Genomic DNA, 18,047 nt, shown 5'->3' on the forward strand with positions numbered 1-18,047 from the left:
TTGACCTCCTTGTTTCTCAGGCTGTAGATGAGGGGATTGACCATGGGAGTCAGGATGGTGTAGAAGGCAGAGGACACTTTGTTCAGCTCTCGCAGTGCAGCAGTGTCTGGTAGCATGTAGACAACGAATAGAGTCCCATAGAAAATTGTCACCACAATGAGGTGAGAGGAGCAGGTGGAAAAAGCATTTTGTCTCCCAGTGCTAGAAGAAATTCTCAGGACAGTGCTGATGATATACACGTAAGATGCCAGGGTTAATAGAAATGGGGGAAGAATGAATATAAAGGAGAGAGGGAAAATCATAAGAACCATCAAGCTGGTGTCACTGCAGGACAGTTTTATCAATGTGGTGTAATCACAAAGGAAATGGTCAATTTCATTGGGGCCACAGAAAATCAATTGTGATAGCCAACATGCTGTGATTGTGCTGGCTACAGACCCAGTTAGCCAACACCCTACTGCTAACTGAAAGCAAAATCTACTATTCATGTGGGCTGCATATTGCAGTGGTTTCCATATAGCTAAACACTGATCATAAGACATCACTGATAAGAGACAACATTCTGTAGCTAACAGAGAACCAAAGATATAAAATTGTACGAGGCAGCCACCAACAGAAATGGATCTGTCCCCAGTCATAGAATCATAGAATCATAGAATCTCAGGGTTGGAAGGGACCTCAGGAGGTCATCTAGTCCAACCCCCTGCTCAAAGCAGGACCAAACCCAACTAAATCATCCCAGCCAGGGCTTTATCAAGCCTGACCTTAAAAACCTCTAAGGAAGGAGATTCCACTACCTCCCTAGGTAACCCATTCCAGTTCTTCACCACTCTACTAGTGAAAAAGTTTTTCCTAATATCCAGCCTAAATCTCCCCTCTGCAACTTGAGACCATTACTCCTTGTTCTGTCATCTTCTACCACTGACCAGCATCCTGGGCAGGAAGGTGGAGGTGTAGCAGGTCTCCAAGCAGGACAAGTTCCCCAGGAAGAAGTACATGGTGGTGTGAAGGTGCTGATCAGCCACAACTAGTCCAACAATGAGGATGTTCCCAGCCACAGTCACAATGTAGATCACTAGAAACAGTGGGAAGAGAAGAATTTTCAGTTCATGGAGATTCCCAAAGCCCAAGAGGATAAATCCTATGATGGATGTTTGATTTCTCTCTTTTGTGTCTGCCATGGGTTCTATCAAGAAAAATAGCCTGTGAAATATGACATGAAACAGATACCTTTGTGGGGAGGGGTTACTTTGTTTTTGTTGATGTTTAAATTTGGTTAGAGAGGGAGGGACAGGTTGTCTTGCATTTCTGCTCTTGAACCTTTGCCCTGCAAATATCATCAGTGTCCCTGTACATGCTCTAACCTCAAACCCTTTTGCTGGGTTGGTACCTCAGTTATCCCCAGTAACACTGTGCACTTCAGCATTGTGCAGTGTAATGGGCAAGACTGAGAGTCAGGAGATCTGGGCTTCAATCCTGACCCAGTGTTACCTCGAGCAAATCATATCATTCCGTGCCTCACTTTCTCCAGCTGTAAAAGATCAGAATAATATTTTATACCCTTTATAAACTGGCTCACCATCTGCTCAGAAACATAGTTACTGAACGTCTTCATGGTGCTATGAGACCACACACAGCTTTCTGCACACACTAACAAGCAAAGCCAGAATCATCTGTTGTGGTGTATGTAAGACCCAGGAGGTAATTGTTCTGCTCTATTCATCACCAAGAAGGCCTCAGCTGGAGGACTATGTTCAGTTTTGGCCATCACACAATAAGAAATACAGGGACAAATTGGGGAGAATCTAGAAGTGAGCAACAAAATGATAAAAGGTTTAGAAAACCTGTCCTATGAGGAAAGGTTGAAAAAATTGGGCACATTTAGTCTAGAGAAGAGAGAGAAGAGGGGGAACCTGATGAGTCTTCAAACATGTAAAAGGTTGTTATAAAGAGGACAGTGATCAATTGTTCTTTATGTCCCCAATTTGTCCATGTATTTCTTAATGTGTGATGGCCAAAACTGAACATAATCCTCCAGCTGAGGCCTTCTTGGTGATGAGTAGAGCAGAACAATTACCTCCTGGGTCTTACATACACCACAACAGATGATTCTGGCTTTGCTTGTTAGTGTGTGCAGAAAGCTGTGAGTGATCTCATAGCACCATGAAGACGGTCAGTAACTATGTTTCTCACTGCATCTGACAAAGTGGGTATTTACCCATGAAAGCTCATGCTCCCAAACGTCTGTTAGTCTATAAGGTGCCACAAGACTCTTTGCTGCTTTTACAGATCCAGACTAACACGGCTACCCCTCTGATACTTTATTTTCTCAGTTTCTACCTTCTATCCCTCCGACTGGGGTCTCACTGCCGCTGGGCTTTAACCAGCATTGATCCTGGAGGCTGGCTTTTATGCAGTGAATGACTGGGGAGAAACAGATTCTCATAAATCCTCACAAATTCCTGCCATCTAGCTTTGGCTAGGGCTGACTCTGAGTAAACCCAGGGTGTTCTACATACATCTAAACTGGTCTGTTCAGGGGTGTCTCACAGAAACACAGTATCTCTGTTTCACATTATTCATGACAATATACATCATCCTTTACCTTCTGTCAATCTGATGAGAAAGATTGTGCTTCCTCAAAAACAGGTATAATAAAAGCTGGAGTCTCTGATGGGACCTCTTCATGCAGCGTTTCAGAGACTAGGATCCAGAATCTATCACCATGGTCCTCAGTAAAGAGATCTAAGAGTTCTACAGACGATCCCCTGTTCTATTCTCCTGATTGGCACAGATGGCTTTTATCTGATCTCCAAAAGTGAATGCCTTTTCTGATTCATTATATAAAAGTGAAACAATTCCCTGGAAACTTATGCTAATGGGAATTTACATCTGCCGCAAAGGCAGCGTTAATGCTACATTTTATTTTTAGAACTTACAAACAAGTTTAATACATGAACTCCTAACCTCAGTGAGAAAGTTGTGGAGATAGGACAACTTCTAGTTTCAAAGGATTAGTTATGGAGATAGGAAAATGTCTAACATCAAAGGAGGTGTTTCTCTTTACCAGTTCTAAGGAACATAGGAATTGCCATTCTAGAGGAGGCCAGTCATCCACCTTGTCTGCTATCCTGTCTCTGAATTATCTAGTACCAACAGCTTTAGAAGAGGGTTCATAGATTAACCGATCTTAGGACAGCAGGGACATTAAATCATCTTCTCTGAGCTCCTGTACATAGCAGAGCACTACATTTCACCTAGTTTCCCCAGTATTTAGCCCAATAACTTGTGCTTGGTTAAAGCAACTTTCATAAAAGCGTCTAGTCTTGATCTGAAGATATCAAGAGATGGAGAATTCACCACTTCTCTTGGTAGCTTGTTCCAATGGTTAATCAACTTCTCAAGAAGTGTGTCTCCCTGGCTAGCGTGTCTCCTCATGGCTGGGCATGGCATAGCAAGGTCGTCTTCTTCTTTGGCACTCCATGCTGACTGTCACTCTGGCCATGCTGTGATCTACTTCTCATAACTCAGCCCTCCAGCCAAGTCACATATATTCCCACCCAATCTGAGGTAAAGTTAATCTAGCTCCTCAGTAATCCAGTGGCTTCATGCCAGGTCTTCATCCTGACATGAGGCTTTATTGGCCTTCCAACTCATCTCTGGGGGTCTTCGTGCCACCGTCCTCAAGGGGCTGGTAGGGGAACCCAGGAATACTATCTACTCTGGGTACTCTATAGTAAGCAGTTCAGGTCTGTCTATTCACACCCATTGCCTCCTCCTCGGCTACTTTCTAACTCAGCCTGTCATAGAATCATAGAAGATTAGGGTTGGAAGAGACCTCAGGAATTCACCAATCCAACCCCCTGCTCAAAGCAGGACCAACACCAACTAAATCATCCCAGCCAGGGCTTTGTCAAGCCAGGCCTTAAAAACCTCTAAGAATGGAGATTCCACCACCTCCCTAGGTAACCCATTCCAGTGCTTCACCACCCTCCTAGTGAAATAGTGTTTCCTAATATCCAACCTTGATCTTCCCCACTGCAACTTGAGACCATTGCTTCTTGTTCTGTCATCTGCCACCATTAAGAACAGCCTAACTCCATTCTCTTTGTAACCCCCCATCAGGTAGTTGAAGGCTGCTATCAAGTCCCCCTTCACTCTTCTCTTCTGCAGACTAAATAACCCCAGTTCCCTCAGCCTCCCTCATAAGTCATGTGCCCCAGCCCCCTAATCATTTCAGTTGCCCTCAGCTGGACTCTCTCCAATTTGTCCACATCCCTTCTGTACTGTGGGGACCAAAACTGGACACAATACTCGAGGTGTGGCCTCAAAAGTGCCATAATCACTTCTCTTGATCTGCTGGCAATGCTCTTAGTAATACAGCCCAATGTGCCATTGGACTTCCTGGCAACGGGGGCACACTGCTGACTTATATCCAGCTTCTCATCCACTGTAATCCCCAGGTCCCTTTCTGCAGAAAAACCTCAAGAAGGCTCATTTGGGATTTTAAATCAGGACCATTTGCACCCGAAGCGAGAACCATACTCCTAGACCAACAACCCCTTTTGCAGGCTTCCTTACAGCCCCTTCTCAGGCTCACTCCTTCACAGATCCCAGAAGGAAAGAGGATTCATTATGGTGAACAAAGCAAATCTACAGGCCCCACACTGGGTCTATCTGCCCCAAAGAGGATCTGGCACCTAGCAGGCTCAGGACAGCGTCTGGCCCCAGACCAGCCTGCCTCTGCACAATCTATAGGTTTTCTCTGAGCCCAGTCAGGCCTTCCTTCAAGGTGCTAGCACAAGAGGTCCACTCCTTCTCCTGCTGAGACGTGACTGTATTGGGCTTTCCCTTTTGCAATTGCTCCCTCCAGGCTTTGACCCCTCTCATAGGTGTAACAGGGTAGGGTTGACTGAGTGCCCAGGCCCTCATTAGCCTCTTTCCAGACAGTGTGGGGTCATTGTACCCCTTCAAACCCTCACTGTTAAACATTTGTGCCCTATTTCTAATTTGCATTTGTCTGGCTTCATCTTCCAGTCATTGGTTCTTATCCTGTTAATTTGAAAGTGCCCTTTAGAAGCAGGTGCTTTCTCCCCATGAAGGAGCATATACGCTTTAATCAAGTCACCTTGCAGTCTTCTTTTTGATAAGACTGAAAGGTGGAACCCAATGGCCCCATGGAAAGTCCCTAGGTATCCTAATCTGTTAGCGGTTGGCTTAATACAGGAGAAGTGCTCTGGTAAATCTGAAGCAATAAATAATTGATCACTACAAGCAGTAAAGTCCTGGAGTCCTAACCCTGCTTTCCTTGTTTACCCAAATTTCCCATTGATCCTTGCTGGTAAGGAACTGGGCACTGTAGCTTGGTACGCAACGTTGCACCCGAAGTTTTACTCACGTAATGGGCTGAGGAGAGAAGTGGACAATCTCTGAGTCGGAGTCCCATTTCTTCTCCTGAGTTGCCTTGATAATAACTTGCACATCACCCCTGTCAGTAGGTGGGATAATGATTAGAGCTGGTAAAAAATGATCCTATTGAACAATTTTCCACTGGAACATGCTGTTTTGACAGAATCGGAACTTTTCATTGGAATGCGTTGAATCCATTGAAACTTTTACTGGAAATCAGGAAGGCTCCTGGTTGACTTCAGCTTGACTGCTGCCCGATTCCTCAGATGCCCAGATGCCCATGCTGTCTGGCTTCCCTGCTGCCCAGCTCCCAGCTGTCCAGCAGGAAATGTAAATTTTGATGAAACCACATTTTCAAGGAAAAATCTCTCATGTTAAAAATCTCAAACAGCCCTTGAAAGAAGTTAATGGAAAAACTAAAGGCAGATTTCCTCTAGCAACCTTAACTCGGCGCCTCTGGGAATGCCAGTCTTCTGTCTCCACCATGGATCAAACTAACCCCTTCCTGCACATAACTCTACTACATCAATATCCACAAATTATGTGGATAGGAGAGGAAAGGGTAGTTTGGTAATGGGACGTGTAAATAGAGTGGTCACTTCTGGAATGCCACTTCATGACTTGGGATGACTCCTCAATGCCTGGCCTCCATTTCCTTCCTCAGAGCTCCTCAATAACTCCACAAAGGCGCATGTGTCCCTTCTTAGGGTCTGGCTTATTAACATAAAATTCAAAGTAAGTACAAAAGAGTCTTCCAGCCTGGGCTCAAGCTGAATCAAGCCCCTCCTCCCTGAGGTCTCTCTGTCTATCTTCAAGTTTCCAAGTTGGGAACAGCTTTTCATCCCTTCCCAGGATCTGCTTCTGCTCTCCCCTCAGTCAAAGGTCTGTCTCCTGTAGGTGCCTCCTGAGCTCTGCAGCCTCTGCCACAGCTTCCTCCCCTATTTCCTCTTCCTCTCTGGCTCTTTAGAAAGACCAGCTACTTTCTATCAGGCCCTATTGAGAGGCTGTTAATAAGGCACAGATGTGTTAGATCCATTCCTTCATAAAGGCCCAGCTCACCCAATGACAGGGTGTGTGAAGAAAGGGAGGTTGAGAAGGTGCACTTCAGGTTATGGTGTATGGTCTGAAGTTTATGGGAGCTGATGAAGTCAATGAGCTGTCTCCTTGGTTCTTGTAAATCAACATAGCTCCATTGCTTTGCATCAGCTGAGGACATTGCTTAATAGCAAATTTTTAATGGTGTGTTTGCTATGGTGTGAAGCAAGCTGAGGTCTCTGTACACCAAGTTCCAGACCTTCTTTGACACTGTTTAATGTTGGACAGTGACTGGATTATGTTAACACCTTTAGCCCATTTATTCCATCAAAGAGAATACATGAGAGTGTGGCTGTATTAGGTTTAAAATGATGAAGATGCCTGTCCAAGGATTGAGGTCCCCTAACATGTCATTACTAATACAATACAATCCCAGCACCATCAAAATAATCCTTTCAACAGGAACTCAGCCATCCAGAGAGCTACAGCAACTTCTTTCCACCCCGTGATCATCGTGGAAAGCAAACCTTAAGCTCACTCAGTAAACAACATCAAAGTGATGGCACGTTGGCTTCCCAAACACAAGACAGAATATCGATGCCCCCCCATGCAATAAACATTTCCCTCCCCTCCCAACTAAAACCAAATTGGCAAAGTGATAAAATAAAACAAAAGCCAGATAAGCAAAGTGTTACAACCTAGCCCATTATCCAGCAGGACAGTCACCTGTCTCTTGCAAGGGAGCCCAATCAATGGGAGCCATGTACTTCCAACATAACTGCATCTGGGTAGAGTGTCATCTTTGTTTCTAGTTCTGGGGCTGTAGGAAACACTCTCCAGCTCAGACCCCTTTTCTGACACCCTTCCTTTGTCTATGGGATACCACTGTCCAGCTGCCTTAGAACTCGGCCAGAGCTTCACCTAGGCTGTGCTCACTCTAGGCTTCTAGCTGAATCCCTTTAAGAAGAATGTGGCAGGGAGGCAAGGAATACAGGTTTAGCAAAGGGAAACTTTATGTAGTAAGCCCTCGACAGATATCGATCTGCAAAACAAGACAGTTATGTCCTGCAGTGGATGGAAGGAGAAAGGCAATGGTCAAGAATAGATTGAGAGAAAAAATGACCTAATTCTCTCTCCATAATATCTCATGATGGGAATGTCAAGGGTACACAGCTCTCATCACTTCCACTGACTAGGATTTGGGAGTGCTCCTCACCCCTGTCAGTCAGAGCACTAATGAAATGCATTATCACATCACTGATTATCTGATTATTTCCTTTAAAGTTAAGGGAGCTGGGTCAGTTTACACCATCTGAGGATCTGGCCCAAGATGTGGCTTGATAAGATTCAGTATGAAGGCTGGAACAAAGTACAACCCAAATCCAACAATTCTAGCCAATATGGTACCTAATTATGACAAACAGCAGGCTCTAAATTTGGGCATGAAATGTAAATACTAACATGGCTAATACTATTGATAACGCTAAAATATTGATTCCCACTTTCTGGAGAAATACAACATTGATTCACCCATCCTCCTACATGGCAGCTTGTCTGTAACGATTCCATCCCAACACCACGTAAACGGTCAGCTACCTATTTACACATTAATTTGTGGCAAGACAAGCGTAAAAGTATAATTAGGCAGGCCAGAAAAGAATATGAAAAGCAACTAACAAAACACACAAAAAACTAAGAGCAATTTTTCTTAAATACTTCAGAAGCAGGAAGCTTGCCAAACAACTAGTGGTGTGGCTGGATGGTCAAGATGCTAAAGGAGCACTCGGGGAAGGCAAGGCTGTTGCAGAGAAGCTAAATAAATTCTTTACATCAGTCTTCTTTGTAGAGGATGGGAGAGAGATTCCCACACATGAGACTTTTATTTTTTTAGGTGACAAATCTGAGGAACTGTCCCAGACTGAGGTGCCGGTCGTGGAGGTTTTGAAACAAATGGATAAATTAAACAGTAATAAGTCTTCATGACCAAATAGTATTCACCCAAGAGTTCTGAAAGAACTCAAATACGAAATTGCAGAACAACTAACTGTGATATGTGACCCATCACTTAAATTAGCTACTGGACAAATGACTGCAGGGTAGCTAATGTAATGCTGATTTTTAAAATGGGCTCTAGAGGCAATCCTGACAATTACAGTCTGATGAGCCTAAGCTCAGTACCATGCAGATTGGCTGAAGCTATTTTAAAGAACAGAATTATCAGACACATAGCTAAACAAGATATGTTGGGGAGGAGTCAGTATGGCTTTTGTAAAGGGAAATCATGCCTCACCAATCTATCAGAATTCTTTCAGGGAGTCAGCAAGCATGTGGACAAGGGTGATCCAGTTGATACAGGGCATTTGGACTTTCAGAAAGCTTTTGACAAAGTCCCACACCAACAGTTCTTAAGCATAGTAAGCAGTCATGGGATAAGAGGGAATGTTCTCTCATGGATTAGTATCTTGTTAAAAGATAGGGAACAAAGGGTAGGAATAAATAGTCAGTTTTCACAATGGAGAGAGGTAAATAGCTGCATTTCCCAAGGATCTGTACTGAGACCTGTGCTGTTCAACATATTAACAAATGATCTTGGAGTGAACAGTGAGGTGGCAAAATTTGCAGACAATACAAAATGAGTCAGGACTGTTAAGTCCAAAGCTGACAGTGAAGAATCAAAAAGGAATCTCACAAAACTGGATGAATGGGCAACAAAATGGCAGATGGATTTCAATTTTGATAAATGCATAGTAATGCACACTGGAAAACATAATCTCAATTATACATACAAAATGATGGGGTCTAAATTATCTATTACTACTCAGGAAAGAGATCTTGGTGTCATCGTGGAGAGTTCTCTGAAAACATCTGTTGAATGTGCAGTAGCAGTGAAAAAAACTAGTAGGATGTTAGGAACCATTAGGAAAGTGATAGATAATAAAACAGAAAATATCATAATGCCACTATATAAATCCATGGTACGTGCACACCTTGAACAATGTGTGCTGTTCTGGTTGTCCCATCTCAAAAAAAGATATATTAGGATTGGAAAAAGTACAGAAAAGAGCAACAAAAATGATTAGCGGTATGGAACAGCTTCCATATGAGGATTAATAAAAAGACTGGTATTGTTCAACTTAGAAAAGAGATGACTAAAGCAGGATATGATAAACGTTTATAAAATCATGAAAGTTGTGGAGAGAGTGAACAGGGAAGTGTTATATACCCCTTCATATTACAAAAGGACCAGGGGTCACCCAATGAAATTAATAGGCAGCAGATTCAGAACAAACAAAAGTAATTACTTCTTCCCACAACGCACAGTCAACTTGTTGAACTCATTGCCAGGGGATTTTGTGAAGGCCAAAAGTATAACTAGGTTAAAAAAGAATTAGATAAGTTCATGAAGGATAGGTCCATCAATGGCTATTAGCCAAGATGGTCAGGGACACAACCCCATGCTTTGGATGTTCCTAAACCTCTGATTGCCAGAAGCTGGGATTGGACAACAGAGGATGGATCATTTGATAATTGCCTTATTCTGTTCATTCCCTCTGAAGCAGGATTCTGACTATTTTGTCATTCTTTTGTAAGCAGAATGAGAATGAGCTCTCTCCTGACATCTGTGGAAAAGGACTTCAGGGACTGATCTCGTTTGCATGGGCACACCCATCCTGCCTAGCATGATGGGACTGCTTGCTCAAATGGCCACTTTGTCTTTGTTATTGGGGCAGGAGTAATAAAGAGTTGTAATTCCAGTTATGTGTATCAAGAACAGTAGAACTGTACTGAGCATTTTATGACTGAGGGACTCACCCTCAACTGAGTAGCATTCACTAGGTAAGGGACATGGGTTCCAAAGCCCAGGGACTTGTGAGAGGGTGGAGACAGGTTTTTCTATCTGGCGGTGAAGGTTTTAAACACCAATTTGATCATTCTGCTATGTAATAATAGAGTTAATTTAAACTCAATTAAGAGTCTTGTTACATACTGCAGAAGTTATTGATGCCTAGGTCTTGGCATTAGACCTACTTTGGGCTAGTGGTACTGGTACAAGAAGACTATCCACATGCAACTGCAGTGAGGGTCCCCTACTAACAGCTGAAATCATTGAGAGCTGTGTTAAGAGTTGGGGAGAGGGGTGCAGTCATATTGGTGAATGGCTAATGGATTGGGCTGGGCAGCTGGTGGAGAGGTGTGGGCAGCTGGGCACCTAGGGGTGAAGACTGGAGCAGAACCCCAAAGATAGGCATAGCAATCAGCTGTTGAGGGCCTGAGCAGTGAAGTGTGTAAGGCAGAGGTCTCAAAGTCCTGGCCCACGGGACATCTGTGGTCCGAGAACCTCCCCACTGCAGCCCATGGAAACTTTTAAAAAAGTTCTTTCATCCGGCCCTCATGGCTGCTGGGTGAGGGGAGGGTCGGGGCGGGAGGGGAGTGCACAGGAAAGATTCACATGCCCCTCCCCTGAACATTGCTCCTTCTTGCTGCTCCTGGGATCCTCCAGGGGTTGCACTCAGTAACCTGTCATTGACCTCGGGCAGTTCCACTCCCTGCAAGTGGTTCCCTATCCCTGCTGTTACTGGCAGAGCTGCAGAGGAGAGACCCATGCAGCCATGCTGCCAGCTATCTGCTACAAGGCGCTCCCCGCTTCCCGCATCTCCCATTAACTGTGGGACAGGGACAGAGATACCATCACTAGTTGCTGAGCAGAGTCAGCCATGGAGGCAGCATCACTAGTCACCAGGCAGAGGCAGCTGGGGCGGCATGAAGCCAAGGGAGAGAGGGAAAAGGGTGGGAAATGGGCTAGGAGGTGATGTGAACACCATCTTCAGTGACATTATTGGCCCACTGAGAGGATTTGAGGACTGGCGCTAGCCCTAAGGTAAATTGAGTTTGAGACCCCTGGTGTAAGGTGCCTCTCTACCTCCCTCCCTTCCACCCAGGTAAACTCTGCAGATGAACTTCTGAACTCTGGGGCTTCACTGACCAAGGACAGCAACTGTGAGTGGGGTAACTTTTGCATTGCTGGACTCAAGAACCCAAAGGGAAAGGACACGGCCCAACCTACTTGAGGATGGGTCTTCTGGTTCATGACTTGTGTTTATGAACCCTAGTTGTGGTGTTTTCCCAATTTGATGCTGAGTTGTTTACCTCCTGTTATTAAAGATTTTTTGCTACATCTAGACTCTGTGCTTGCGAGAGGGGAAGTATTGCCTCTTTGAGGCACCCAGGGGTGTGTGTGTAATTTTCCCAGATCACTGGGTGGGGGCTCGAGCCAGTTTTGCATTGTATTGCTGAAAGGGAACCTCTATGTACTGAACCCAAACCTTGTTGCTATCAACTCTGCCTGGCAGAAGGGTTACAATTTATCTGTCTGTCTCTCATGCCTCCATCACTGTATTAGCGCACAGCCATTTCCATGCCCTTTCGCTGGAGTTGCTGGGTCTCTGCAGTTCCTAGCAGACCAGGATCTATTCCACAGATGGGTGCTCCCTGCTCCCCTCCTAGGGCAGGCTTGGCTGAGAGGCGATGGACTAAGTGGGATCAGGGACTGAAAGCCCCTCCCAGTTCTAGAGATGATCCCAGCTTGTGCAGGCTTCAGACATGGTCACAGGCCAGGATGTCCCTGTTCTGGGGCTAAATAGCTGAATCCGGTCTCCAGGGCTGTGAGCCCAGCTCTGATCTCACCTTGGAGCAAACCAACCAGACAACCTGCCCTAGCTGACCCTAAACCCACAGAGGGAGAACAGCAGCTGCCCAAATCTCACACAATGACAACATCCTTGGAAGGACCCTTGGCTAAACACAAGGCAGAGCTGAGTCACAAAGGGTGTCCCAAGGAGTTTGCAGAATAAAAAATAAACTTATAGTACCAACATGTGACCTGGAATAGCTAAGAGCCTAGTGGTGCCAGAAACTCATCTGTCCTGAAAAAGCCTGTTCCTCCATTAACTCCACATAATCTCTTCTGGATGAGCAGGGATTCCCCCCCCCCGCCTCCCTACGTCACATTAACCATTCTAGGGATTCAGCCATCAGAAGAACCCACAGCTCAGGCTGCCCTGGCTGGTTGAAGCAGCACATTAAGTGGAACCCAAAAGCAAACACTAAAAGCTAAGGACCAGGTCCTCTGCTGATGTATATTGATACAGTTCCACTCTCTTCATAGTACCTAGGCCTATTTTCACCAACTGGGGATCTGGCCCTTTTATATCAGCTGGGCATCTGGCCCATTACACAATTTTAAATCCATATTCTTTGCCTGTGAGTTTAAACCAAAGATGAGAAAAAAATTCTGAACCCATTTGTATGTTCTTAGCACTTTGTCCCATGGGATTAATTACAAGAGTGGAACTTTTAATGGTTACGGTGTGATGCATTCCCACTAGGGATAGAACTTTGGAGGAATTCAGTGCTGCTAAGATTTTCTCTATCTGATCTTCAATTTATATTGGGATGAATGGCCCAACTTCTTTCTTTCTTTCTTAGAAAAGGAGTAAATGTGGAAAAATCAAAATGTGTATATTATGAATGAAAAGGAGAATTATAAAAAAATCCATTAAAAATGTTTCCCATTCTACTCCCATTCTGTATCAGGATTAGCAGAAAAAGGAAGCAAAGAAAACTTCAGTTTAACCTGTGAAGTTAGGGTTAGAAATAGAAATAGCATGTAGAGTACTAAAACCAAGTATTTTTTAAAAGTAAGTTGTGAAGATTATTAAAAGATTTTGATGAGACTTCACATGATAAATGCAGATAAGTGCTGTATATATATATAAGGGATAACAGAATTAGCCATAAAGTAAAAAAAAATGATTGTATGCATTATTGGAACATTTGATAGTAATTTCTTCATCACAATCAGTCCATTAGTTATGATACAAAATTTATTCAACAGATTTTTTTTAGAAGATATTTATTTTCATGGATTCTTCATTAGTTGAAATCATTCTTAGAATAATTTTGACCAACAGTTCTCAGTGTTAAAGCCCTAGCCGGTGGTAGCCATTTAATGAGTTGCACCCATTTCCTCCAGCTGGGGATCTGGACTATTTACCAATATGGAGCTACGTCTTATTTCCACTGACTGCTTTTCTTCCTTACATGGAGGTTCTGGCTCTCCATCTATTATGCATTTGTGAACTGAGATTCTCATGAGTGTGCAGGATTTGATCTTATTTGACCACACACACATTTCACGTGCCACATATGTCTGATCTCTGATATATGACTGAGATCAGGTTTTTAACACAAATGGACATTGAGAGATAAACTATGTCTGTCTTTCCTGCCATGAGAACAGCATTCTGTTCAATAGTCTCCTGATGGCCTTCTTCATCTCGGCATTTCTCAGGGTGTAGACCATCGGGTTCAGCATTGGGGTGATTGTAGAGTAAATGACTGAGACCACCTTATGCAGGGCGAACTGCTTGACGGGCCAAACATAGATGAAGATGCTGGGTATGAATTGAAAACACATCACAGTGATCTGGGTTCCACAGGTGGACAGAGCCTTGTGCTTCCCTTCCGTAACATGTGTCCTGATCTTGATTAAGATGATGGTGTAAGAAATAAGCAGAATGATGAATATTATTATGATCACTAACCCATTGTTTAAGTTCATCTGCATTTCAGCCAAGTGAGTGTTGGTGCAGGCCAGTTTGATGACTTGTGGGACATCACAGTAGAAATTGTCCAGGATGTTTGGACCACAGAATGGTAACTGGAGGAGCAGTCCTGTCTGAACAGCAGAGTGAGCCAATCCAACCAGCCATGCCAGTGCCACTATCCTCATGCATACACCCCGGTTCATGATAGTCAAGTACCGCAGTGGTTTATAGATGGCCACGTACCGATCGACCGCCATCCCCACAAGGCAAAACCCCATAGCGCCAGCAAAGAAGTGGAAGAAAAACATCTGAAGGATGCACTCATTGAATGAGATGGTTTTATGCTGTGAGAGGAGATCTGAGAGTAATTTTGGAGTATTGACTGATGAATCGCAGATATCTAGGAAAGCCAAGTTGGCCAGCAGGATATACATGGAGGTGTGGAGCTGGTAGTCAGAGACCACAGTGGTGATGATGATGAAATTTACCAGCCAAGTGTTTATGTAGACTATGAAGAAAGTCACATAAAGGAATGGCTGCAGCTCAGGTCTCTGAGTGAGGCCCAAGAGGACAAATTCTGTCACTGGGGTGGTGAAGTTCTTCTTCTCCATTTATTAACCTCAAAATATGCCTGAAGAAGAAAAAAGTGATGATAATAATTATGATGCAATCCCAGTACATTACTGTTATTAAAAGAATATTAACTCCATGTTAACTGATACACTTGCATGGAAATTTTCTTTGTTTACCAAATTCCAGACTGTGTTCTCAGCCCCAATGGTGAGTACCCCTGCTTCAGCAGAACGTCTGAGCTCCACCAGTGGTCATCTCCAATTTGGGTTCTTTGGGAGTGAACAGGAGCAACCTACACACGCAAAATGCCCCCTGCTAACAACTGTCTCCATTCATCTTCCTGAAGCCCTGAGAGTGCACAGCTCACATGGGCCACAGATTCCTCATGTGGCCTAGAGGCTCAGGGTTGGGAAGAAGGCATATTTGCAAAGTGGATGTGCTCACAGACCAGGGCTTCTCATCAGGGGTGTCTGTCACATTCTGGGGTGCGATCCAGACCAATGAGGTTTGTGTCACAGCCCGCTCCATAACCCTTGGTATCTGACAATGCTTTGCTGTTGTAGCTTCTAACCTGGGACTCTCACAACCAGCCTACCAGCTTGTAGGTGTTACCCCCTCGGTGTCTGTGTAGAGCTGCAGTGCTGGACCAGCAGCTCTGACCTCAGCAGCCTGTCAACAACCTTCTAGTCACACCCTGGCTTCCACCAGCCTTGATTACTACATGCAGGTAACCCCAGCATTCTCCCAGTCCTGAATTTTACCAAAACCCTGTGTTCTGCACTGTCCTGCCCCTCTTCTGCACAGTTCAGATATTAAAGGTTCATTGCTTCTGTACAGAGTCAATATAAAATAGTTTTGCTAGTTTAACTGGAGTTACCAAACAGTTCAGTTGAAACACAGCATTGGATTGGTTTAGATTACAAAATGATGCCAATTTATAAAAAAAAGGACAAGACTTTTAGTGAATTCAAGTATAAGACACAAAGTTAGAAATGGTTACCAGCAAATAAACATGCGAACATGAAGGTAAAAGTCTAAAGATTTATTTAGCAAGTTTTGGTTCAAAGCTTTGCTCAAGTTCGCCTTTCTCATACACTGTCTTCCAGCAAGATGGTGACTGACTCTTACCGTGGTCAGGATCTCTCCCAGAGGCTCAAAGGTGCTGGCCTTTTTGGTGAAACAGAAAGAGAGAGAGAGACAGATAGCTTGGGGTTCTCTACCCCATCAGAGGTACTGAATTCCTCCATCCTGCCTTAACAAAACAATGGTCTTTGACCCCTTAGAGTGGCTACATAAAGAGAAGGAATTAAGTCTGATTGGCTTTAGCAGGAATAGCTTTTGCTCAAGATTTCTGAAAAAAATCACATTTCTGTTTTTTGGTACACATGCATTCTAGTGCTAAGCTTCATACATCTCCATTGAAAAACTATGAACATGTAAAGATTTGCAGGTATTCATCTACAATGAAATATTCAAAGATGCCATGGTACTATGTACACTAAACTCACACTAGTATTTTTGAAAATCCCAAGAGCTGAAAATATCAACGGACCCTAAATAAATATCTCATTCTTAAATGACAATGCTCTGTGCTGGGAGGAGAGAGGGAGGATGGCTTTATGGCTAAATCACTGGCTGTGGATTCTAGGGAGTTGCGTTCAATTTCTGCCCTACCATGGACAACTTCTGAGGCCTTCCATAACACATATCACTTCTCAATGTAGGATCATCAAAGCGGAAAACGAGAGTTAGGTGCAGGGAATTTGATTTAGGTTTCATAAGCAGATATGGGCACTTCCCTTAACTTTTTCTGGTTTTAACTTCCAAGCTCCAGCCAGCCCCAGAGAAAATTGCTTTCAGATTACAGCAGCATAGAGCTGTTGCCTAAGGAGAAGCCTTGTCCTCCCTGATTGATCTAACCTTGTTATCTCTAGCTTGCTTCTTGCTTGCTTATATATACCTGCCCCTGGAAATTTACACTACTTGCATCCGACGAAGTGGGTATTCACCCACAAAAGCTCATGCTGCAAAACGTCTGTTAGTTTATAAGGTGCCACAGGATTCTTTGCTGCTTTTACAGAACCAGACTAACACGGCTACCCCTCTGATACTTGACACCATGCAAGGCACTGCATTTAGCCGTATGGAGTGGAAATCCATCAACCTCATGAAGAAACTTGCACAAATACAGACGGATATCATCTTCCTTTCCAAATGCAAACGAATGGACATCATACCTAATGGACTAAACGTAAAAAATCCACTGCTATCTACATACTACACAGACCACAGTGAGAGATTATGCCATACTCTATCAAAGAAACTGAGGAACCACCTGATCAGCATCCTATACAGCAAACAGGAAAACATCAAAAAAGAGCTCTCCAACCTGGAGACTTTCATCAATAACCAAACTGCCATACAAACGGACTTCACTAAAATAAGACAGGAGATCTACATCACTCACTTCACCTCTCTACAAAGGAAAAAGGACTGTAAGCTGTCTAAACTCCTACCTGCCACATGGGGCCACAACCGTGGTACCTCTAACCCACCCAGCAATATCGTCAATCTATCCAACCACACACTCAGCCCAGAATAACAGTCTGTCCCATCTCGGGGACTCTCTTTCTGCCCTGCCAACCCCACTAACATGATACAGTGCTGCGGCGATCTGGAAGCCTACTTTCGCCGTCTCCAACTCAAAGAATACTTTCAGGACAACACTGAACAGCGCACTGATACACAATTACCCTCCCACCAACAGCACAAGAAGAACTCCACATGGACTCCTCCTGAGGGTCGAAATGACAGACTGGACCTATACATTGAATGCTTCCGCCGATGTGCACAGGCAGAAATTGTGGAAAAACAACATCGCTTGCCTCACAACCTAAGTCATGCAGAACGCAATGCCATCCACAACCTCAGAAACCATCCTGACATTATAATCAAAGAGGCTGATAAAGGAGGTGCTGTAGTCATCATAAACAGGTCTGACTACCAAAAGGAGGCCTCCACACAACTCTCCAACACCAAATTTTACAGGCTACTTCCCTCAGATCCCACTGAGGAATACACTAAGAAACTGCACCATCTACTCAGGACACTACACTAACACCGGAACAAATCACCATACCCTTAGAGCCCCGACCAGGGTTATTCTATCTACTACCCAAGATTCACAAACCCGGAAATCCTGGATGCCCCATCATCTCGGGCATTGGAACTCTCACTGAAGGACTGTCTGGATATGTGGACTCTCTACTCAGACCCTATGCTACCAGCACTCCCAGCTATCTCTGTGACACCACTGATTTCCTGAGGAAACTACAATGCATTGGTGACCTTCCAGAAAACACCATCCTAGCCACCATGGATGTAGAGGCTCTCTACACAAACATCCCACACACTGATGGAATA

At 44.1% G+C, this 18,047-nt stretch overlaps 1 protein-coding gene across 1 annotated transcript; it reads right to left on the reverse strand.

Annotated features, from left to right (window-relative positions):
- Window positions 1-13,714: 13,714 nt before the first annotated feature.
- Window positions 13,715-14,662, reverse strand: LOC123345157 (olfactory receptor 4D1-like). Its single transcript, XM_044981842.1, has one exon. The coding sequence runs from the start codon at window positions 14,660-14,662 to the stop codon at window positions 13,715-13,717; it is 948 nt and encodes a 315-aa protein (XP_044837777.1).
- Between the last annotated feature and the right edge of the window lie 3,385 nt (window positions 14,663-18,047).

The sequence above is a fragment of the Mauremys mutica genome, chromosome 12, assembly GCF_020497125.1.
Source record: "Mauremys mutica isolate MM-2020 ecotype Southern chromosome 12, ASM2049712v1, whole genome shotgun sequence".
NCBI classification, from domain to species: domain Eukaryota; kingdom Metazoa; phylum Chordata; order Testudines; family Geoemydidae; genus Mauremys; species Mauremys mutica.